This window comes from Vidua chalybeata, chromosome 6 (assembly GCF_026979565.1).
Source record: "Vidua chalybeata isolate OUT-0048 chromosome 6, bVidCha1 merged haplotype, whole genome shotgun sequence".
Lineage (NCBI taxonomy): Eukaryota > Metazoa > Chordata > Aves > Passeriformes > Viduidae > Vidua > Vidua chalybeata.
In genome coordinates, this window is record NC_071535.1 from 31113839 (window position 1) to 31132288 (window position 18450).

The 18450-nt window shown below is 38.2% G+C and overlaps 1 protein-coding gene across 1 annotated transcript; it reads left to right on the top strand.

Annotated features, from left to right (window-relative positions):
* Window positions 1-408: 408 nt before the first annotated feature.
* On the top strand, window positions 409-17632 carry FAM98B (family with sequence similarity 98 member B). The gene is made up of 8 exons (XM_053946477.1): window positions 409-706; window positions 1450-1598; window positions 2377-2511; window positions 3215-3393; window positions 9967-10047; window positions 10429-10545; window positions 12850-13017; window positions 14453-17632. Exons 1-8 carry the CDS (start codon window positions 642-644, stop codon window positions 14825-14827), a joined length of 1269 nt encoding a protein of 422 aa, XP_053802452.1. The 5' UTR covers window positions 409-641; the 3' UTR covers window positions 14828-17632.
* Window positions 17633-18450: the final 818 nt, after the last annotated feature.

The window sequence follows — 18450 nt, forward strand, 5'->3', positions numbered from 1 at the left end:
CCACCTCAGCCAAAATCAGCGCAGCACGGCTGAGACGCCACCCCACAGTGGAAAAATCTACAGGTGCCCGGGAGATACGGCCTGCACCATCTCAGGCAGAATGGCTCAATTTGAGAGGTCACAGAAATAACGCAGAAGTCCAGGCCTCAAAACCTGCTTTTTGAACCATGTCCCAGAGGGGGGCTTGGGTAAGGGCGGCAGAGCTGGCTGCCCTGGCATGAGCCATGTCCGGAGCCTCAAAGGGTGGCTGTGGTCGCTCCCGATCCTGTATTTCTCCAGGCGGCTGGTACCCGGTGGAGCGGGGTAGGCGACTCCAGCGGCCAGGAGTTTGGGGCCAAATCCGGAGCACAGCCGCAGGGCCAGGACGAGACGAGCCTCGCCGGGGAAGGGTGAGAGAGCCCGGGCGCTCTCCAGCACGGGCGGAAAGGCAGAGCCGGGCTGTATGGAAGGGTCACCCCCAGGCACAGGCTGGGGCTGGCCCCGAGGCGCTCAGCGGCCCCTCGGAGCCGCCGAGGGAGGGGCGGGGGCAGCCCGGGGCCTCCCCCCGGCCGGGGCTGCCGTGCGGCGGCAGCGGAACGCGGCGGCGGGCCCGGGTTGCGGAGGGCCGCTTTGAGGCGGGCACCGCGCGGCGCGGCGCCGGCATGAGGGAGCTGCTGCCGGGCCCGGGGATGGAGAGCGACATCTTGGACGCGCTGGAGGCCTTGGGGTAACCGGGGAGCAACGGCGGCTCCCCCTGCGAGGGGCGAGGGGCCGCCGCAGCCGCGGGCGAAAGGCCTGGCCGGAGGCGGGAGCGAAGGGGAGCGCGGGATCGGCAGAGGAACGGGCCCCGCGTTGCGGTGGTGCCGGGGGCTCGGCGGGGCCGGGCCTCGGCCGGGAACGGGGTCACGGCGTGGGCGGTGGGCTCGCCCTGGCTGTAGTGCGGGGAGGGCAGAGGAGCCCGGGCGCTCCGTGGGGTGCAGCGGCCGTGGTCGGCACTGGGGCGGCCGCTGGAGGCTGGCGGGGCAGCGCCTCGTTCTTTGGCGCCTGCCCACCTCCCGCGATGTGCTTCGGATAGTTCGGGACAAAAACTGTGCGAAATTTAATTTTCAGTTATGGTATTCGCAGTAGTCCAGGGCAGCCAGTTGTTACTGTTAGGAGGAAATTTGACTAAACACTTAATACTTGAGTTCTTCTCTGTCAGGCGTGTTCTGAGAGATCAAAGCCTGTTTTCACATAAACATGTGAAAATACCCGTCTCATATTTTATGACAAACTGTTTTGTTTATAAATGATCAATAACTTTTGGTGTGTTTAAAAAAAGAAGTCTGAGTTATTCCTTGACAAAAGTAATATAGAAGGATTAATTCGTTTAAGTGTAGTTACTAACCAGCTTACAGTAAAATAATTTGAAAATATGTATATTTTATGTTATGCTTACTTCTTATTACTAATGTTTATCTATCTGTGCAGGTACACGGGTGCCCTGTTGGAGGAGGAGACTCTGAAAAAAGCAGCAGAAAATGGATTGTCTTCACCTGAATTTTTTGAGCTTTGCATTTGGTTGGGTTCCCAGATAAAGTCACTTTGTAATATGGAAGAAAGCATTACTGCAACAGATGGTATATGAATGTTAATTTAGTATTTGTTCAGTGGATTTAGACCCATACTGTTCAGCTAATAGTGAAATTACAGTGTTGAAGTTTACAAGAAAGCTGAAAGGTAGCCAAACTCAGGCTGATATTTGTATGTATGTGGCTCTTAGATTAAGGTCTTCTGTTCTGAAGACTGTTTCAGAAGGGGAAAAGAAGGTGATTTGGGGTGGTTTTAGATATACATAAATGTCAAAAGTACATTCATGCCTGCAGTCATATTTTGATGGCAGTGCTGGGTGTTTTCCGCCTGTTGGTCCAGCACAGTGTTCCGCTCAGCACCGTGTGTGGATATGTGAAGCGCTTGGTAGCGCTGCCTGATTAGTTCTGTGAGGGCTGGAATTTGGATGAGATTTTATATTACTTAAATTTTCGTCAAAACAGTAGTGGGACTAAAACCGATCATTGAAAATAATGGGTTCATGACTCCTGTCACTTCTTCATCAGAAAATTAGTTACATTGACATGCTGTTTAGTGACATAAACTGTTCACTTCCTACTGATGGTCATTTGTGTTCATGTCTTCACAGACTGCTGTAGCATTACCTCATTCAAACCATGAGTACAAAATACTATTAGAAGGCATTATTTTTCTGTATGTAGGACTTTTTTAAGAAAAATGTTACTGGGGTGGTAGGTGGTTAATCTTTGGGCTGTTGAAATCTGCAACAGAAGTGTACGTTAAAAAAATTAGATTGCAGTTTGATGTTTCTGTAAAAAGCCATTAATTGTGCATTTATTTCCATAGGTGTAAAAGATATAGAGAGCTTTCAGCTTGAAATTAGTGGCTTTCTGAGAGAAATGGCTTGTCCATATTCGTCACTGGTGTCTGGAGACATCAAAGACAGATTAAGAGAGAAAGAAGATTGTCTTAAACTCCTTTGTGAGTAATAATCATTTTTCCCATTTATAATGCAGTATTTTATGTGCATGCTTTATCATAACTGAATGATTCTTTATTCTTTATTTGTTCGTTATTTGTTTTTAAGTTGATGTGTACAGTCATTACACACTAGCTCAGCATGCATCAGCTCACTTGTGTAAAGTGAAAAATAGAGCAGCATTAGAAAGCTGTTTAGCAGAAACTAAAATTTCTTTTAAAAGTATGGTGCAACCTACTGAAGCCTCCTGATCCCTCTCTTGATCCAGTTGTTCCAGCTCACCTGAACTGAGACCTTGTTTCCTGTGTTTGTGAGAGGTTTCAGGGCAGCTTGAACATAAATGCTGCGCAATTTGAAGGTGCTGAAAGCAGAATTGAGAGAAGGAACATCTAAGTGTAAGTTGGACTTGGAAAAAGGAGTGGTAGCAGGAACCAGTGTGGAAATATGAAATTAGTCAAGGAACTTGGGATCTGATGGCAGAAGGGAGTTGAACAGTTAAATGCAGTGTGTAGACTGAAGATAGGAAGTCAAGTGAGAGGAAATTGAGGTAAATAGGAAGCCTACTGACCTATTCAGGAGAGAACTGAGAAAGTCTCCCTTTATCACAGTTTTCTTACAAATATAAGATATTGTAGCTGTACTGAGAATGTGGATGCAGAAATGCTTGTGTCTTTAAGTCTGCTGTTATGATGCTTTTCTCTCTAGTATTTCTAAGTACAGAACTTCAGGCTTTAAAGATACTGCAGAGCAAGAAAATTAAAGGCTCTCATTTGGAAAAGCACAATGAAATTATTCAGGAAGTGCAAGGTATTTGTGATGCACTGGGTCTGCCAAACTCCTCATCTTCTGGTATTCCTCCCTTGTTAACCAGCGTGGAACAAAAGGTATGGGCTTTTACCTCTTCTCACTATTGCTAAACTGTAAGCACCGTCTCTGTAAGCGTTCATTGTAGAGTTAAGGGCCCAGCAGTCTCACCCATAAAAACCCTCTCTGGCAAGTGCAAAAGAATTTTAATTCTGAAAGCCAGCTTATTGTTTTAAGTTAAACTGTTTTAGTTATGAGGTGAAGTATTTCAGCATTTCCCTGAGGTTGCAATGTACCTGATCAGACATATTTTGCTGTGCAAGTTTAAGGTATAAGTTTTCCTCTTACCCATTCAAGTGTGCTGTAGCAAGCAGAAAACTTTGGGTAATAACTTATTGTGCATTTATATACCTGTAGTCATTTCTGGAATGTATTTAAATTTAATATCCAAAACTTAAATTAGTCATTTTTAGTTTATTAATTTCTTAATTGCATATGTGGATTTGTTGGTGGTATTACCTTAGTTGCAGAAGAGGATGAAAATGCCCGAATTGCCAGTATTCAGTGAATAAGCCAACTTAAACCTTAGTCAGCAAGATAGTTCTTTCTGTTGTGTCCCTCCAGGTTGTAACTCATTTTACTGATGTGATCCTTAATCTGATTTCCTTACTGCAGAATGTAAATAGGCTTTTGGGGTGGAATTTATCTTCTCTGTCAGACAGCTAAAAGTTTTGCTCTTCATCTCTCTCTAGTGTTTGGGGAAAGAATGACTGATCCCTCTGTAGGGTAGAATAACAACTCCTTCTGCTTCTGAGTCTTTGAATTTAATAGTTTGATATTATTGTGCTTGTTTTTTTCATTCTTCCTCATCAACAAGTGGACAGTTGAACATTCAGAGATTTTGGAGAGAGGGCCTGTTACTTGTGTGATTTTCTTACATCTATCTTCAGTGTGACAAGACAAAACCTTTAATAGGTTAATTCATAGAAGGCATCACCCAGGTGCAAGTGGAACTGCTTATTCCTACCCTATAACTGTGCTTGATCTGTTTATTTCAAAGGAAGTCTTTACGGTCAGTAAATATTTTTGAAGGGATGAAGAAACAATTCTAGCACTGTTTTGGGAATGAAAATATTGGAGTTACAGCTGTTGACTAATGGCCTGATTGTGCTGATCTCCCTAAGTGTTAGCTGTGTTTACATCCATGTGTGTTTCATAGGCGGCAACTATGGCCTGTGACCTTCCTTGCTCAATTCCTTGCTTCACTTCTCAGGTGCAGATTGAGTTTCATCCCATTATAGGGACAGGACTCCAGTTCTGCCATTGTGGGACAGCAAGACCAGACCTGGAGCACCAGTTCCTTCATACACACACAGTGATATAGAACATTTTCTTTGAATTGTTGGACACATGGTATCTGCCACCTTTTGCAAAGTCTGACATTTCCTATCAGACAGCATCACAGGCTTGAATTGTGCATCGTGTTGCCATCCCAATTTGTATAAACTATTACACTACAGAAGTACTAAAATGAGCAGAATCTTAAAAGTGTTGTATCTTTGATTTTGGTTGGTTGTTTTCTTTATTAATGCTGCCTGGACTATTTTCCAATAGTTTTCAGGTCTGTCAGTTCCATAGTGGTTATACCACTTGTACTCACTTCAGAGGGTAGAAAGGTGGCAAAACTAGTTCATTCATCTTCTGTGACTCCAAATAGTGTAATTTGTTCTCTGTGTGTTTCATCCCTTATGAACAAAGGATTTTTTTCTTACTTTGCAGTAGATTTTGTAGAATTTCTGTGATGTGTTTACTTGTCCTTCATCCATTACTTTAATATAGGACAAATTTGGGGTTATTTTGATAGGTGACAGAGTTAGAGACCTAAACTTATAGGTTTAGCTGTTTTAGAAAGGTAGTGCCACCAACTGAAGTTCATTGGCTTTGTAAACATTTTTTAAGAGCACCATTTCATTACTTTTTTTTTAATATGAACACAGAAATTCACTTGAAATTATATATTTATTTTTCCAAATACTTTTTGGCTTTTGATTTAATTAGATTCTGCATAAAATTGCACTGTTGATGTTTAGTATTATATAATTCATAATACAGAGTTACATACTGATCTAGTATTTTTATTTAGTGTATCTGCACATGTATCTGCAGCATTTCAACATGTCTACTCTTTGTCTCTGTCTAGCATCTTCAGCATTGTCAGTAGCTGTGGGAGTAGTTCTGAGAATAGTTTGGCTGTGCAGCAGCAACCTACCAAAGGCCAGATCACACACTTTATTTTGGTATGGAACATTAGAACATTTGTTGTTTTAAGTGATTTTCCAGTTTATTTAAGAGATTAGTATAAAATCAGGATTGCTTTCTTCATTCAAAATGAGTTTTATAGTAGCTCCAACTTTGAATGTACAATCATAGCAAGTATTTTTTGCATCTCCTGTAATTACCTAGGATTGTGGTTATCAATATACCTAAGAAAATGAGAGATAAATTGACAGTATTGCAGCCTTCTATCACTAAGTATATCTTGTTTTATTATACAGTACTGAAAAACTAATAGTAATTTTTAAGTTGTTTAAGATGCTGTTCCCTTGTAAAGTATATTTACAAAAGGGAAATCTAGGAGTCATTCTGAAATTTAGTGCCAAAACCTCCAAAAATTCTAAATTAACATTGATGAAAGATTCAGAAAAGTTCATGCCAGTGTTGTGCTTTGTAACTGGTGCTTACATCTGGCTGTTTTCCAGTCAAGATAATGTGAATTTCACGTCTCATTACAAAGTGACATTCTAATACTGTTTATTTGAAAAAAACTTTTAATGTGATATTAATCAAAAGACTTCTGAACTTTTTTTGCCCACATTATTAAAAGTACTCTGCTACTTTTCATATATCATTGGAATGAAAAGAAGCTACAAAGGGCTTCTGAACAAACTAAGTCAAAATTAAGCTAACAATAACACTTAAGTGAAATGTGAGAAGAATATTTTTTTTAAATATTTGGGTAGAAATCCTAGAATTTATTATTATTTAAATTAATGTGTTTCATTTGTTGATCTGTAGTAATTTTACAGATCTAATGGTGCCTGGACAGTAAGGATTAATGTAACTGCAGGGAGCAAGACTAAAGAGTTGTCCTGTTCACCAGATATCAAGGTCAAACAAAAATGTTTTTAATGTTAGATAAATACTGGATTTATCTGCAGGTATATGAAAGACAGGCTTAAAAATATTTTGTGCTTAAGATTTTAGGTGATCTCTCTACAACTGTACAGTACACCTTACGACTAATTAAGGCAACAGTCTTTCCTCAAAGTGTTGCTATTTTAAATTAATTACATGACACCTTTCCACAGGTCAGATTTTTTCAGAATCTTGAAAAAATCTGGAGGTACATAGTGCATATATGATGTTGTTCTGTGCAAATGGTGTTAAATGTAAAAATTACTGCTCTGTTTTGACAGAAGATGAGGATATCTAATAAATACATTGAACATGGTAATGAAATGGAAGCTATTTTTTTTCCGTTGTACAAAATTACAAAACAAATGAAAAATGTCACGTTCAATAAGGACACACTTTGTTAACAGTAGAATAACTATTAATTTTATGCAGCAGATTTGAATTTGGTATTTTTGTCTCAGATCCAATGGCTTATTTGTTTTCATTTTATATTTAGAGACTGTATGAACTCCCAAAGCAATCCCATAATTTTTTAGTGTTACCAAGGTCATTGATTACACTGTATGTCAAGTAGTCAAATGTACTTGTCTACATCTAGTTTTAATTATTTTGTTTTATTTTTACACCAGAATGTAAAAACATTGGGATAATTTGGCTATTACAATTTGTTTTGTGTGTTTCTTTGAGTGTGTTTTCACTACTCTTTTATCAGGGCACTGCATTTGGTTTTGTTCCCACTTACATGTGCAGACTTCTTTCTGGGTTGTGGTGAGTTTTTTAAACTCCTGCATATCCTTCTCAATCCAGGGCAACTATCATGTGTGGGAATATGGGTTATAGCATAGATTCTGACATCCATTGTGTTCTTATCCTCTGGCAGACTGTTGTGTGTCAGAGTTCCTGTGCTCATACCTCTGTCATCAGTCATGGCTGGACAATGTATTCTGCAGCTGTAAGGCAGCTCAGCTTACTTCACCATTATAGCTGTAGGATTTCCCCATGAGCCCTGCTGATGGGAGTGAGGAGTAAGTAGAGATTCACTAATCTGAATATGACTTTACAGTGTGTCAAAAACATAGACCAGTTCATGAGTGTAGACCAGTTCTTCAGTGAAGAGATTCCTCCTTAACTGTTACTGATTAGTAAAGCTGTGCTGGGTAAAAACTACGTAGGTTGTTCTCTTTAACTTGGAAAGAAAACATTGCAGAAATCTGGGGGCAATTCCTCTGTCAGTAAAGGATTATTTCATTTAGCTTCTCTTGTTTCTTCTAGTTTTGATTTTCATTGATTATCTTCCTTAATTTTTCTCTCTAAACTTCCTTTCACTTTACAGTTCATGGAAATCAGGAGTATGCAGCAGTGATTGACTTGTGATGGCAGAATGTGTGGCTTTTGTATATGGAGCCCAGTGTTGTGTTTACCTCCTAGTTGTTCTTACAGCTGCAAACTTAAAATAATTCTAATCTCTAGGTACTATTCAGCATCACTGGCTTTCAGGTCTTCTTTCACATTCTAACTGTAAATTACATTGAGGTTTTTGTTTCAGCAGCTGGTCTCATTTTGATAGACTCTCTTTCTTTCAAACTTTGAGGTAATATTTCTGATTTCAGTGATATATGAATAGACACTTCCTGCCCAATAGAATTTTTAATTCGTCTGCTGTTCATTCCTTCTTCTATACTAATTACTGATCTGTTTATCTCTTGTTGTCATTCTGATCTTACTCTATTGTTGGTTATAACTTTGGATTTTGATCTTCAAACATTTAGTTAAAGTCAAACATAGTTTGTGCTTAGGTGCACTCCATTTTGGAGTGGGATATGGCACCCTGTACATGCCTCAGTAAAAAAAAACTGGCTACATGCAGAAGACACAGAACCTTGGAGTGTTTTTTGTAAAGAAAAACGTTATAGAGAAGCAAGAATTATCAGAGAATGAGGAGTATTGGGGTCAGTATGGTACATGGAACTGAACTTCACCCCTTATTGTAACCTCTTTTGATATGAGTGGAATATAATAACAGGAGTATTACACTAATTAGATTGACACTTTTCAGATACTACTAGGCTGTCTTTTCTGATAGAGTCAAAACAGTGTTTTCCCTTAATTTGTTCACTGCACAATATATTTACCTCAGTCTTTTTCTGAGATATTGTGGTTTTAACCTGCCAGAATGCTGCCTAGCACTGATGTAAAAAGAAAGAACAAAAACGTTGGTTTTCACAGAAAATTTGAGATCAGGTATTTTTCTTCATATATGCAAAAAAAAAAATTGAGATAATTATAAAAATCCTGCCATATGAGAGTTGATTTTCTATGTATTTCTTTTAAAAATTAAGTAGGTGCTCCAGAATTTGGTTTTTGACTTACGGAATTTTTTTCATAGCAGTCATTAGAGATGATATTTCTGTAACATGTGAAGCTCAAAAGTGAGCTTTGAACCATGCCTTTTTGAGAAATGTAATGTAAATGCCTGTGTGCCTGTATGAAGTCTTATAATCCTTGCAAATGTATCTAATGGCTGTTCCCAGTTACAGGTTTTACTGTAGATCATGCACTACCTTAATCCTTCCTTTGACATATAAAAGAAAATAAATTCTAGTTTTACTCACTTTGCTTGGTTCCCCATGGTTATTTACTAAAGCAAATAAAGATGTAGTTCTCTCCATCAGACTGTGCAAAACTTGCAGGAACAATAATATGCATGCAGTCAACTCCAGCTGAAAAATCAGTTGGATTATGTTCAAGCTATGTACAAGTGTTGTGGGCATTCATGGTAATGATTTTAGAAGAGTTTTGCCAAAGGAAGTTCACTCAAGAAGAGGAGGTAGAGATATTTTGTAAGGAGAGAGGAGAATGCAGTGGTGTTTGGAAGGCAGAGAGAGCATATTTCATCTCTAATTATTGAGGGCAAGAACTAGTGGAAAGCAAATTTGATTTGGAGTGAATGCAAAAGTTTTAAAAATTATGTTAGCTGGAACCAGGTATAGGATTAGAATAAAATAAAATGAGAAAGAATGACTGCATGCCTGTCATATCTCCTGCCTTACTTAATAACACGCATCACCAGATTTTTTGTAGCCCAGTGTAACATTTGGCAACACAACTCCAAACTTCCAATTGTTGTCATTGCAACACTTAATAATATCTAAAATTAGTAATTTAGCTAGTCCTACTTCCTGCACTTGATAAATTTGCTATATAACTATTGTTCTGTTAATGGGAGGACAAGTGATGTGCTGTAAAATATTTTTGTGTAAAGGCTGGTTATCTTATAAAAATATTCAGGAAATCTTTTTGTAGTGGGTCATTAGCTAGAAGTGTTTCTGTTTTCATGAGTCTGCTAAAACAAATGTGATGTGTTTGATCTTCTGAGTAGCAAAATGAGATTGTAACAAATCTTGCTGAAATAAATCTAAATATTATTTGTATTCTGAGATGTATGTGGTTTTTTTCAGGTGAAGGACATTCTCTCAAAAGTTAAAAATAACCATGTGGGGAAATCACTGCTGACAAAACCTCTGAACTCTGACCAAATGGTAAAGAAAAGTTTCTCCATTTCTTTTCAGTATTTAACAGGATGGTCAAAATAAATGCATATGGCTTCATTTAACTTTGCCTTTTTACAGTCACTGTTAGATTGCTGAATATTAATACTAAAATTCAATTGCTAAATACTAACAGTGATAATCAGATACTTCCAGAATTGACATTATAAAACAGACCTTGTGTTTATTCATCCATTGTTCATTTTCAAATAATTTTGTACATGCATACTACCATAGCATTACATAAATGCTATGTAGGTTATAGTGGTCACCTCAGGATAGACATCTTAGTTGATGGATGGGGTTAAGTTTGAATTGACCTCTATAACTTTATATATTTGTCTGTTTGAATTTTGTATTGTAACACTGCAGGAAAGATTGGAAAAAATCAATGATGCTCTTTGTAGTGAGTACGAGTGTCGACGGCGGATGTTGATGAAGAGGCTCGATGTGACTGTGCAGTCTTTTGGCTGGTCTGATAGAGCAAAGGTAAACTTGATGTATTTTTTGCTTCCTGTAGGTGGGAGTCTGCTACTGTTCCCCAAGTCTTCCTACAGAATATGCATGCCATGGAAGTACACAAATACACTTCCATCACTGTTATCTTTTTTCCAGCCTGTTCTCATCTCAAGTTGTAATATCCAAATCCTAGGTATTGAGGAAGGGGATGAATTTAACAAGGTGGCACAGTCCATCCTTTGTGACTGTTATAGCTTCAGAATTAGAAATTCTAGCATCCTTTGTTGGGGTTTCTTACTTTAATGAAAGTTTCCATCTCCCTATTTTCTTTATCTAACACCCTCCAATGAATAAACTAGGAGGGAGCCTCTGCACCTCATGCAGATGCAAAAGTAAGACAAACACTGGGCTTTAACATAGATTGGGTGTTCATAAAGTCTGAGAGGTTACAGTGACTGCCCCCTATCTTGGATTAAGTGCTACTAGATGAAGAGCTGTTTGGTTGAACAGGTTATTTGAATAGTAGCTTGCATGAGAAAATCACACAGTTGCTTGTATTCCTTCAGGTCACTAAAAATTCCAAAGCACTCCTCTGTATTTGTTCTGCTGGTATTGCTTTAATTGTGATAATTCCATTTGCATTTTTTCCTAGAATTCTGTATATTGAAAAAAATAGTCACAGTATTTCCAAGCTGGAAATACATCTTGTTTGTATCCCAAAGAGTAGGAAGATAAGACACACAAAGTTTGTCATTTGATGAAGGCACATGTGAGAAGCTGGAGGCAGATGGTTTTGTTCATTAGCAGCAAGAACAGCTTTGCTCCCAAAGGTTTCTTTAGAAAGCTTAAGATGAATAAATCATAAAACTTGGAAAGCTTACTGAAAGTATGGATTGTTACAAGTCTTTCTGATGCAGAATCAACTACATGAAGTTCACTAAGTATCACTGGAGCACATCAGTCTAGGTGCTGCTGTGCTGCGTTGGAATAGCTCACTATTTTATTTCTGAAGGGGTTGTGAATACTTTTATGCTGCAGGAAAGGAAAAGGGGGGGCATTTAGCTCAGACAAGCCAGGAGATGTCCCTACTTGAATAACTTCCTTACAGCTATACCAATACAATTATGTATCTTCAAATTTAAAGTATACTTCTAAAATGTAGTTGATGTGACTGATGACTAACTTAAGCAGACTCAAACTTTGTCACTTGTTATTGTTCCATTCAAACAGTGTGAAAAACAATGAATGCCCTTTTGAAATAGAACAATAGTTTAAAGAGATTTTTGATGATAAAGTAGTCAGATGATTCATTTTCCTGTCTTATAAAGACTGTTGATGTGAAATATATGCAGTTACAGAAATAACCAGGTTACATACTAATTCAAAATAACATACTGTTTTAAATCTCTTTTTTTCCCCCTATTTCTCTTGAAGGATGTTCGTAACTTCTTTGAGAATGTTTTGGGGATTGAAAATGTTCTGGCATTGATATAGAGATTTTTAATTTTTTTTCGGCCAAGAGACAAACTGTTATCTCTTTAAAATTTGTTTGCTTGCTTTTTTCCCCCACCATTAAATAGATATTGATATGTTTCTCTGCTTTTGATGGTGTGGCATCTTGGGGATTTTTTGGGGTTTTTTGTAACTTGTTCAGCCTCCAGGAGGGCTAAGTTTGCAGACTGAAATGGGTTCACAGATGATGGAGTAATTACCTAGCAGAACAGTCTTGTAAAGGTTCAGCATGTATTGTCCGGTCTAGCCAATATCAAATGTTTTATTTCACTCTGAAGCTTATTCTAGATTTTCCCTGAAAGTATATTTATTTTTGGAAAAAATGTAATGTTGTCCCCTTCTCAGTCTCACTTTTTCATGACTTGCATAAGTCTTTTGCTGCACTGATATATTTTCAGGTTTTTTCCACAAATTTACCTTATGTTGAAGCTGCTCTGTTGTCATCGTGTTTAGAAGCAATCTGTTGAATATGGTTATGTAAAGCTCTTGAGAGAGCGGTGTGGACTCCTTCAGTTTTAGTCTGTAGACATGTTGGAAGGCATTAAAGAATCTGTTTGATGCCAGTGGATAGAGTTTCTTTTCTACTGGTGCTAAGTTTCAGTATAAATTAAACATAATTAGCAGCACTTTATGTGTAATAGCTCCACCAACAGGAAGAGAACTGGTGATAACTGGCACTAGGTTTTGTAATATAGTTTGTATTTTCAGAAGCTACACCTTGTGTTCAGAATGAAACTTACTGAGACCAGCACATGGGTTATAGTAAGTCTGTTAGCGTGTTTGGTACCTGGCAAGTAAGTTGTGTTTGATGTTACCCTTTAGGTAAAAACAGATGAAATAGCACGGATCTATCAGCCCAAGCGCTATGCGCTGTCTCCAAAGTCCACCATCACATTAGCTCATCTTCTTGCTGCTCGCGAGGATTTGTCCAAGATCATAAGAACAAGTAGTGGGTCAACACGGGAGAAGACTGCCTGTGCTATCAACAAGGTACGCTTTTCTGGCATGTGCTAAATGGGCATGGGCATTTCCAGACCTCTCAAAAGCAATTCTGGAATTCCACTGGTTTTGCTTGGTACCTTCATTTCATTTTTTCCATTGAAGAAAGGAAGGTTTGCAGTATTCCAGTAAACATTGCATAAAGTCCTTTTTTTTATCTTCCTAGACAGTCAGTCATGCAACATGATGAAACAGTGTAGATGAGGGGGGAAAGTGGGGGTTGTGTGTGTGTAAATGACCTCTTGAGTTCAGTGGAACTGCACGCCTCAAGGATACCTATAAGTATTTGTGGTATGAGTTCCTAAGCTACCTTGCCAGGATATTACTGTTTGGTTTGTAAACCCACATCTCTAGTTCATCAGTGTGTTATAAATCACAGAAGTTTCTGTAGAAATGTCATTTTGCTGCAAAGTAAAATTTTCTGGTTTGGCTGCAGTAATGAATCAACATTGTGCTGCTTTCTTGTATGCGATAAAAGCTCAAGCTTGAGAGTAGTGACATGAGTTTCACCATTCAAAGCGGTGACTAAACCTCATTTTATTGATCCTGTGGTTACAGATTTTTCTAATGCTTTTTGCCTCATTTAGATACCCTTTCATATGTTTTGATCCTTAACACTCTGAAATTTCTTCATTGTAGGATCTCGGAGAAAGGTGTGTTTTTTTTTTTTCTTGAGAGGATTTAGTTGGAATGTCTGGGACTGATCAGGGAATGTTAACATTGATCACACAGAGTTTAGGAAATACAAAAGCAACAACAAAAAGACCTACTTGGCTACATCTTTGTTCTTCAAAGATGTTTGTTTTGTTTGTCCAGTTCAGTTTCTCTTTTTATACACTGAGTAATACCTGCCGTAGTCAAGATGCCTTTTTTTTTCCTTTTCTTGGAAGTGTTACTGCAGCATATTTTGTTTATTCTGGCTCTTTACTGAGTGTCAGTAGTTTCTAATGTTAGGCAAACTGGTGTAACTTTGAGAACTGCACATCAGTTTGTCAGTTGTTTTTATTTGTTGGCTGATTAGGTTTGAACTTGAACTTTGAAATTTAAGTAGAAGAACCACATCATAAAGGGTCTTTTCTGTATGAATATATATGTGTATTTGTATATGTTATATATGAAGTGTATATATTGCTTATTGCAATACTACAGGTGTGCAGTGTTCTTCATAAAAAATTCACAAAAGTAGTATGAGCCAGCTAGCTGCAGTTATTTCTGTTTTAGAGGTGAAAAATGAGAACATTTTCAGAGTTCTGTTGTGGTGTTACAAGGACAGGAGATAGTGATTCTGCTGTCAAGCACTGCACTGAGGGGCCAAATTTCCTGAAAACAGCAGGCAGCATTTCTCTGTCCCCAGGAGAAAATCCTGTGTCTCTTCAAGTTATTACTACTGTTTTTAACTGTGAAAATGACCTATTTTCCCATACAGGTTCTGATGGGTAGAGTCCCTGACCGTGGAGGCAGACCAACAGAAATTGAACCACCTCCTCCTGAAATGCCTCCATGGCAAAAAAGACAAGAAGGTGGTGGAAGAGGTGGCTGGGGGGGTGGTGGTGGTGGTGGAAGAGGTAACTGGGGGGGTGGAGGGGGTAGAGGAGGAGGAGGTGGAGGTTTCAGAGGTGGTGGAAGAGGTGGGGGTGGCTTCCAGGGTGGGGGTGGCTTCCAGGGTGGAGGTGGCTTCCAAGGTGGAGGTGGCTTCCAAGGTGGAGGTGGCTTCCAAGGTGGCAGGGGAGGTTATGGTGGCAGGGGAGGCTATGGTGATCCCTATGGTGGAAGGGGAGGGGGAGGATACCGAAGATACTAAAGTACTGTACATCTTAACAGAGCAACTGGCAGAATATAGTGGTGGTGTTTACTGGTACTAGGAATTTAGATATGTTGACTTGGGTTTAGGTTAGAATTAAGTATGACCATATGAGTAATTTCATTAGACCAACTGATGTTCTCACTGAGTTCCTTTAGTTAACTGAAGTTTTATATTAAAATCTGATTACTGAAGTCCTTGGTTTTCGTACTGCTTATATGGTGTTTTTTATTATGTCATTTTATTTAAAATAAGTCTCAGAAAACTGAATAAAACCCTTTCTAAACAAACAAAAATATATTAATGGTCAGACCTCTAATTATTGCATGTTGTATGTCTAACCTCCTCCTCCAAAATATTGTGTAGAAAAAACAAAGTTGGCTTAAGAACTGAATGAAACCACTTTTAAAAGACTCAAGAATGCTGCTTTCAGGCTTGTTCTCTTCATGTCATTGTTCTTCATTCATAGTTTTCATGAGAATGAATTCATGAATTCATTCATGTAAATGAATTTTAATTTAAAATGTTAAAATCCTTAAGGCTTTGGTCAAAATTATTCAATTAGATTTGATTATTCTTGCAGAATTGCACATTATAATAATATTATGAATTAATACTCTGCACAAATTAATCAAATCAGGTTGTTTTTGTGTTCATAATGTATCAGACACTCTTTAATGGTCAGAGCATGTACTGTAAAGTCATCATAGGGAGTTTTGAGTGTCTCTTATTTTCATTTTACCTGTTTTCCATTGTGGATGTTTCATTAAAAAATTTTAAAATCAGATTGGGCAGAAAAGCTGCAGACATAATTTCTGGTATGAATTCATGTGTATATCCTTGTGTATCAGCATTGAGACACAAAGTTTGAGTAAGCTGAGCTTTATAAGAAAGAACATGACATTTCTTCTCACCTTTTTTCCTTTCCCCTTGTTTTTTTTTAAATTACTCTCTTCTCCCTTGCCTTTTCTCAGTGATTTCCCTCTCTGCCAACCTAAAAGAAGCCCTGTCTTGACATGGTGTGGGTGCCTTCTCCATCACATACACTGTTTGTCTAGAAGGAGTTAGCTGACATACCATCATGGCTGTAAATATATGTAGACAGGAATTAAGTCTAGAGCTGTCACTTCAAGAAGTCAGTTCCTGCTGCCCAGTATCTTTTAGATCTCCCACGTTGTGAGGCCACTCCTGAGAACAGAGGTAGAAAGAGGATGCTGCCTGAGTTGGTTCTCATGACAGCATTTATCAGGGTCAGGTCACTACAGAGAGATTCAGGAAGGCATCTGATTAACCTGGTGTGTCTGATGACTAAATAGCACAGCAGACTTGAAGTACTTGTAATTGTAGACATAACTGCAGGTTGAACTTTAGGATTTGATTTTGGATTTATGTTCATCAGTTACAAGTTCTTTCTGCACAAATTTCCTATTGGCGTCCATTGATATGCTTTAAAGATGTTTTTTACCTTTGTGCACATACATATCAGGTCTTGTTTCATTGGTAACTTCATGCATGAATGTAAAGTTCTGTTCCAAATCAAATTATTATCTTTCAAAAGTTTTTCTTCTGTTATTTTCTCTCTCATCAGTTTGATTGAGAATGCTGCTTCTAATGTGATATGTATGGCTTTACCTGGGCTTTAGGGTCACAGCAGGTGCCTGCCAAAAAGCAGCAGAAGTTTTGCTTGCTAGAATGTGTTAGCTGGGATGTGAACTTTTGCAATAATGGCTTCATGTCACCCAACTGCTAGCACTGTAGTTCCTTTGCCAATTTTTTTCTATGCTTCTTACTAGCCAAAGCTCTTGGCAGCCTCTGCAGTCATTATGGAGAGACCCCTCATGGGTCACGTGGGAGCACAGTACTGGTTCTCTTGATTCTGAGCTTGGTTTTGCCTAATGCTCTGGAATAGCTCCCAAACCAATGACATACCAAATGAGTCTGCTGGCCTTGGAGCAAAGTGTTGCTCAGCAAAGGAGTAGAGAGCAGCTTTTTAACAACCAAAGCCTTAAGATTAAATTCTGTTTGCTCATCCCAATGTTACTTTTTGCTACAAATAATCAGCAGTCAAGCATGTGGCTTCATCCAGGAACTACACTGGAAAAAACAAATTACTTGCCTATGCTTAAAGGTTTCATTAGTCTTAGGATGCAAGATTGCAGCAGTTTAGTTAGATTGTTGTAACTGCAGATGTGGATGTGCCTTGGTGTTTTTACACTCATCAGTCTATCCTGTTTGTTAATAGGCAGGACAGTTCTGAATGAAGTAAATCATCAAGTAGGTACATGCCCCCTTCAATTCTAACAGTTAAATTATTTCAGTATCATATTTCAGTTATGTGTATGTAGACCATGTAAAATATGGCAATACAAATAGGGTGGAGATTTTCTTTTTTAATCTGGCCATTTCAGTTTTTCTTAAATAACTTCAAAATGTGAAGCCAGTAGTTAAAAAATAAAGTAAGCACCGCCATATGTCATGGACGTATCCTTTGCTGTCCTTTTGTCAGAATGTATGCTTTTAATTTCTTAAACAATGCAATAACACCATGAAAGTAATTGATTTAAACCTCACGTTTTGTCTTGAAAAAAAAAGTATTTTCAAAAATTCTGTTGTAAGTAAAAGATTTTCATATATATGTTTGTGAGCATTTTTGTGTTTATTCGCACTTAAAGAATACCTAAGTTAATATTGTTTTGTTTGTTGAAGATCTAAAAAAAAAGGTTGGGTATTTTTTTCAGGAATTGAGAGAGACACTTTTGTCAACAGCTGTAAACACTGAGGAATAAAGTACTGTATTTGAAATTATTTGCATCATCTCTGTGTATTGTGATTTGGATCCACTATCATATGTTCCTCCTTTGTTTGTAAGAAAGAATTCCTGCTGATGATTTACAATAGTGGTGAAACTTACTTTTCATGGTAATGGAAATAACATGTATTTTGACCAAAACGGAGAAGGCAATAGATAACTTTATAGAAAAATTTTAACAGGCAAGGTATGTCACAAGTCTGGGATTTTGTCTGGGATTACTAAGGAATCTCAGTTACATTTTATCTTACTGAAAAAAAAATTTAAAAGCATAGTGATCCATGCTTTTGTCTTTATGTAAACTAGGGAAATATCCTCCAATTACTTCTCAAGTTTTATTTTATTACTTTCTATAATTATGAGAAAAATCACAACTTGTTTTGCAAGACTGTAGAGCAGATTTGCCATACAAATAGGAGGTTCACCTCTTGTTGTCTTCCCTCACATGATTGAAGATAACTGGATGGATGCCCATTTCCCCATACAAAAACCAATTTAGGATATGGTATTTTGAAGTTTTCTATAAGGTAAATAGCAAGTCTTTAGGGAGCTACAGTTACACCTGTGCAATAGGCAGCATCAGCAGATACAACAGAAGCCTTACTTAAACTTGGCTACTGTGCTGTGAAATCTTTTCAAAATTAGCATTCTTAACGAAAGTGAGAGAATATGATATCAAAGACAGGTGCTTTGTAATGCTTGGAATAGTGAGTAGCAACACAGTGTTTGTACAGTGTCAACCACTAAAATACCAAACAAATAATCTTCAAATTCCTAGCTTACTAAGTTTTCCCAGGTACCATTCCAAGGCTCA

What these genes read in the sequence shown, in the direction of transcription:
- FAM98B (XM_053946477.1), top strand. Translation starts at nt 642, where the DNA reads ATGAGGGAGCTGCTGCCGGGCCCGGGGATGGAGAGCGACATCTTGGAC. An exon ending in AAGCATTACTGCAACAGATG is followed by an intron (nt 1,599 to 2,376) that starts GTATATGAATGT and finishes TTATTTCCATAG; the next exon opens with GTGTAAAAGATATAGAGAGC. An exon ending in AGATTGTCTTAAACTCCTTT is followed by an intron (nt 2,512 to 3,214) that starts GTGAGTAATAAT and finishes TTTTCTCTCTAG; the next exon opens with TATTTCTAAGTACAGAACTT.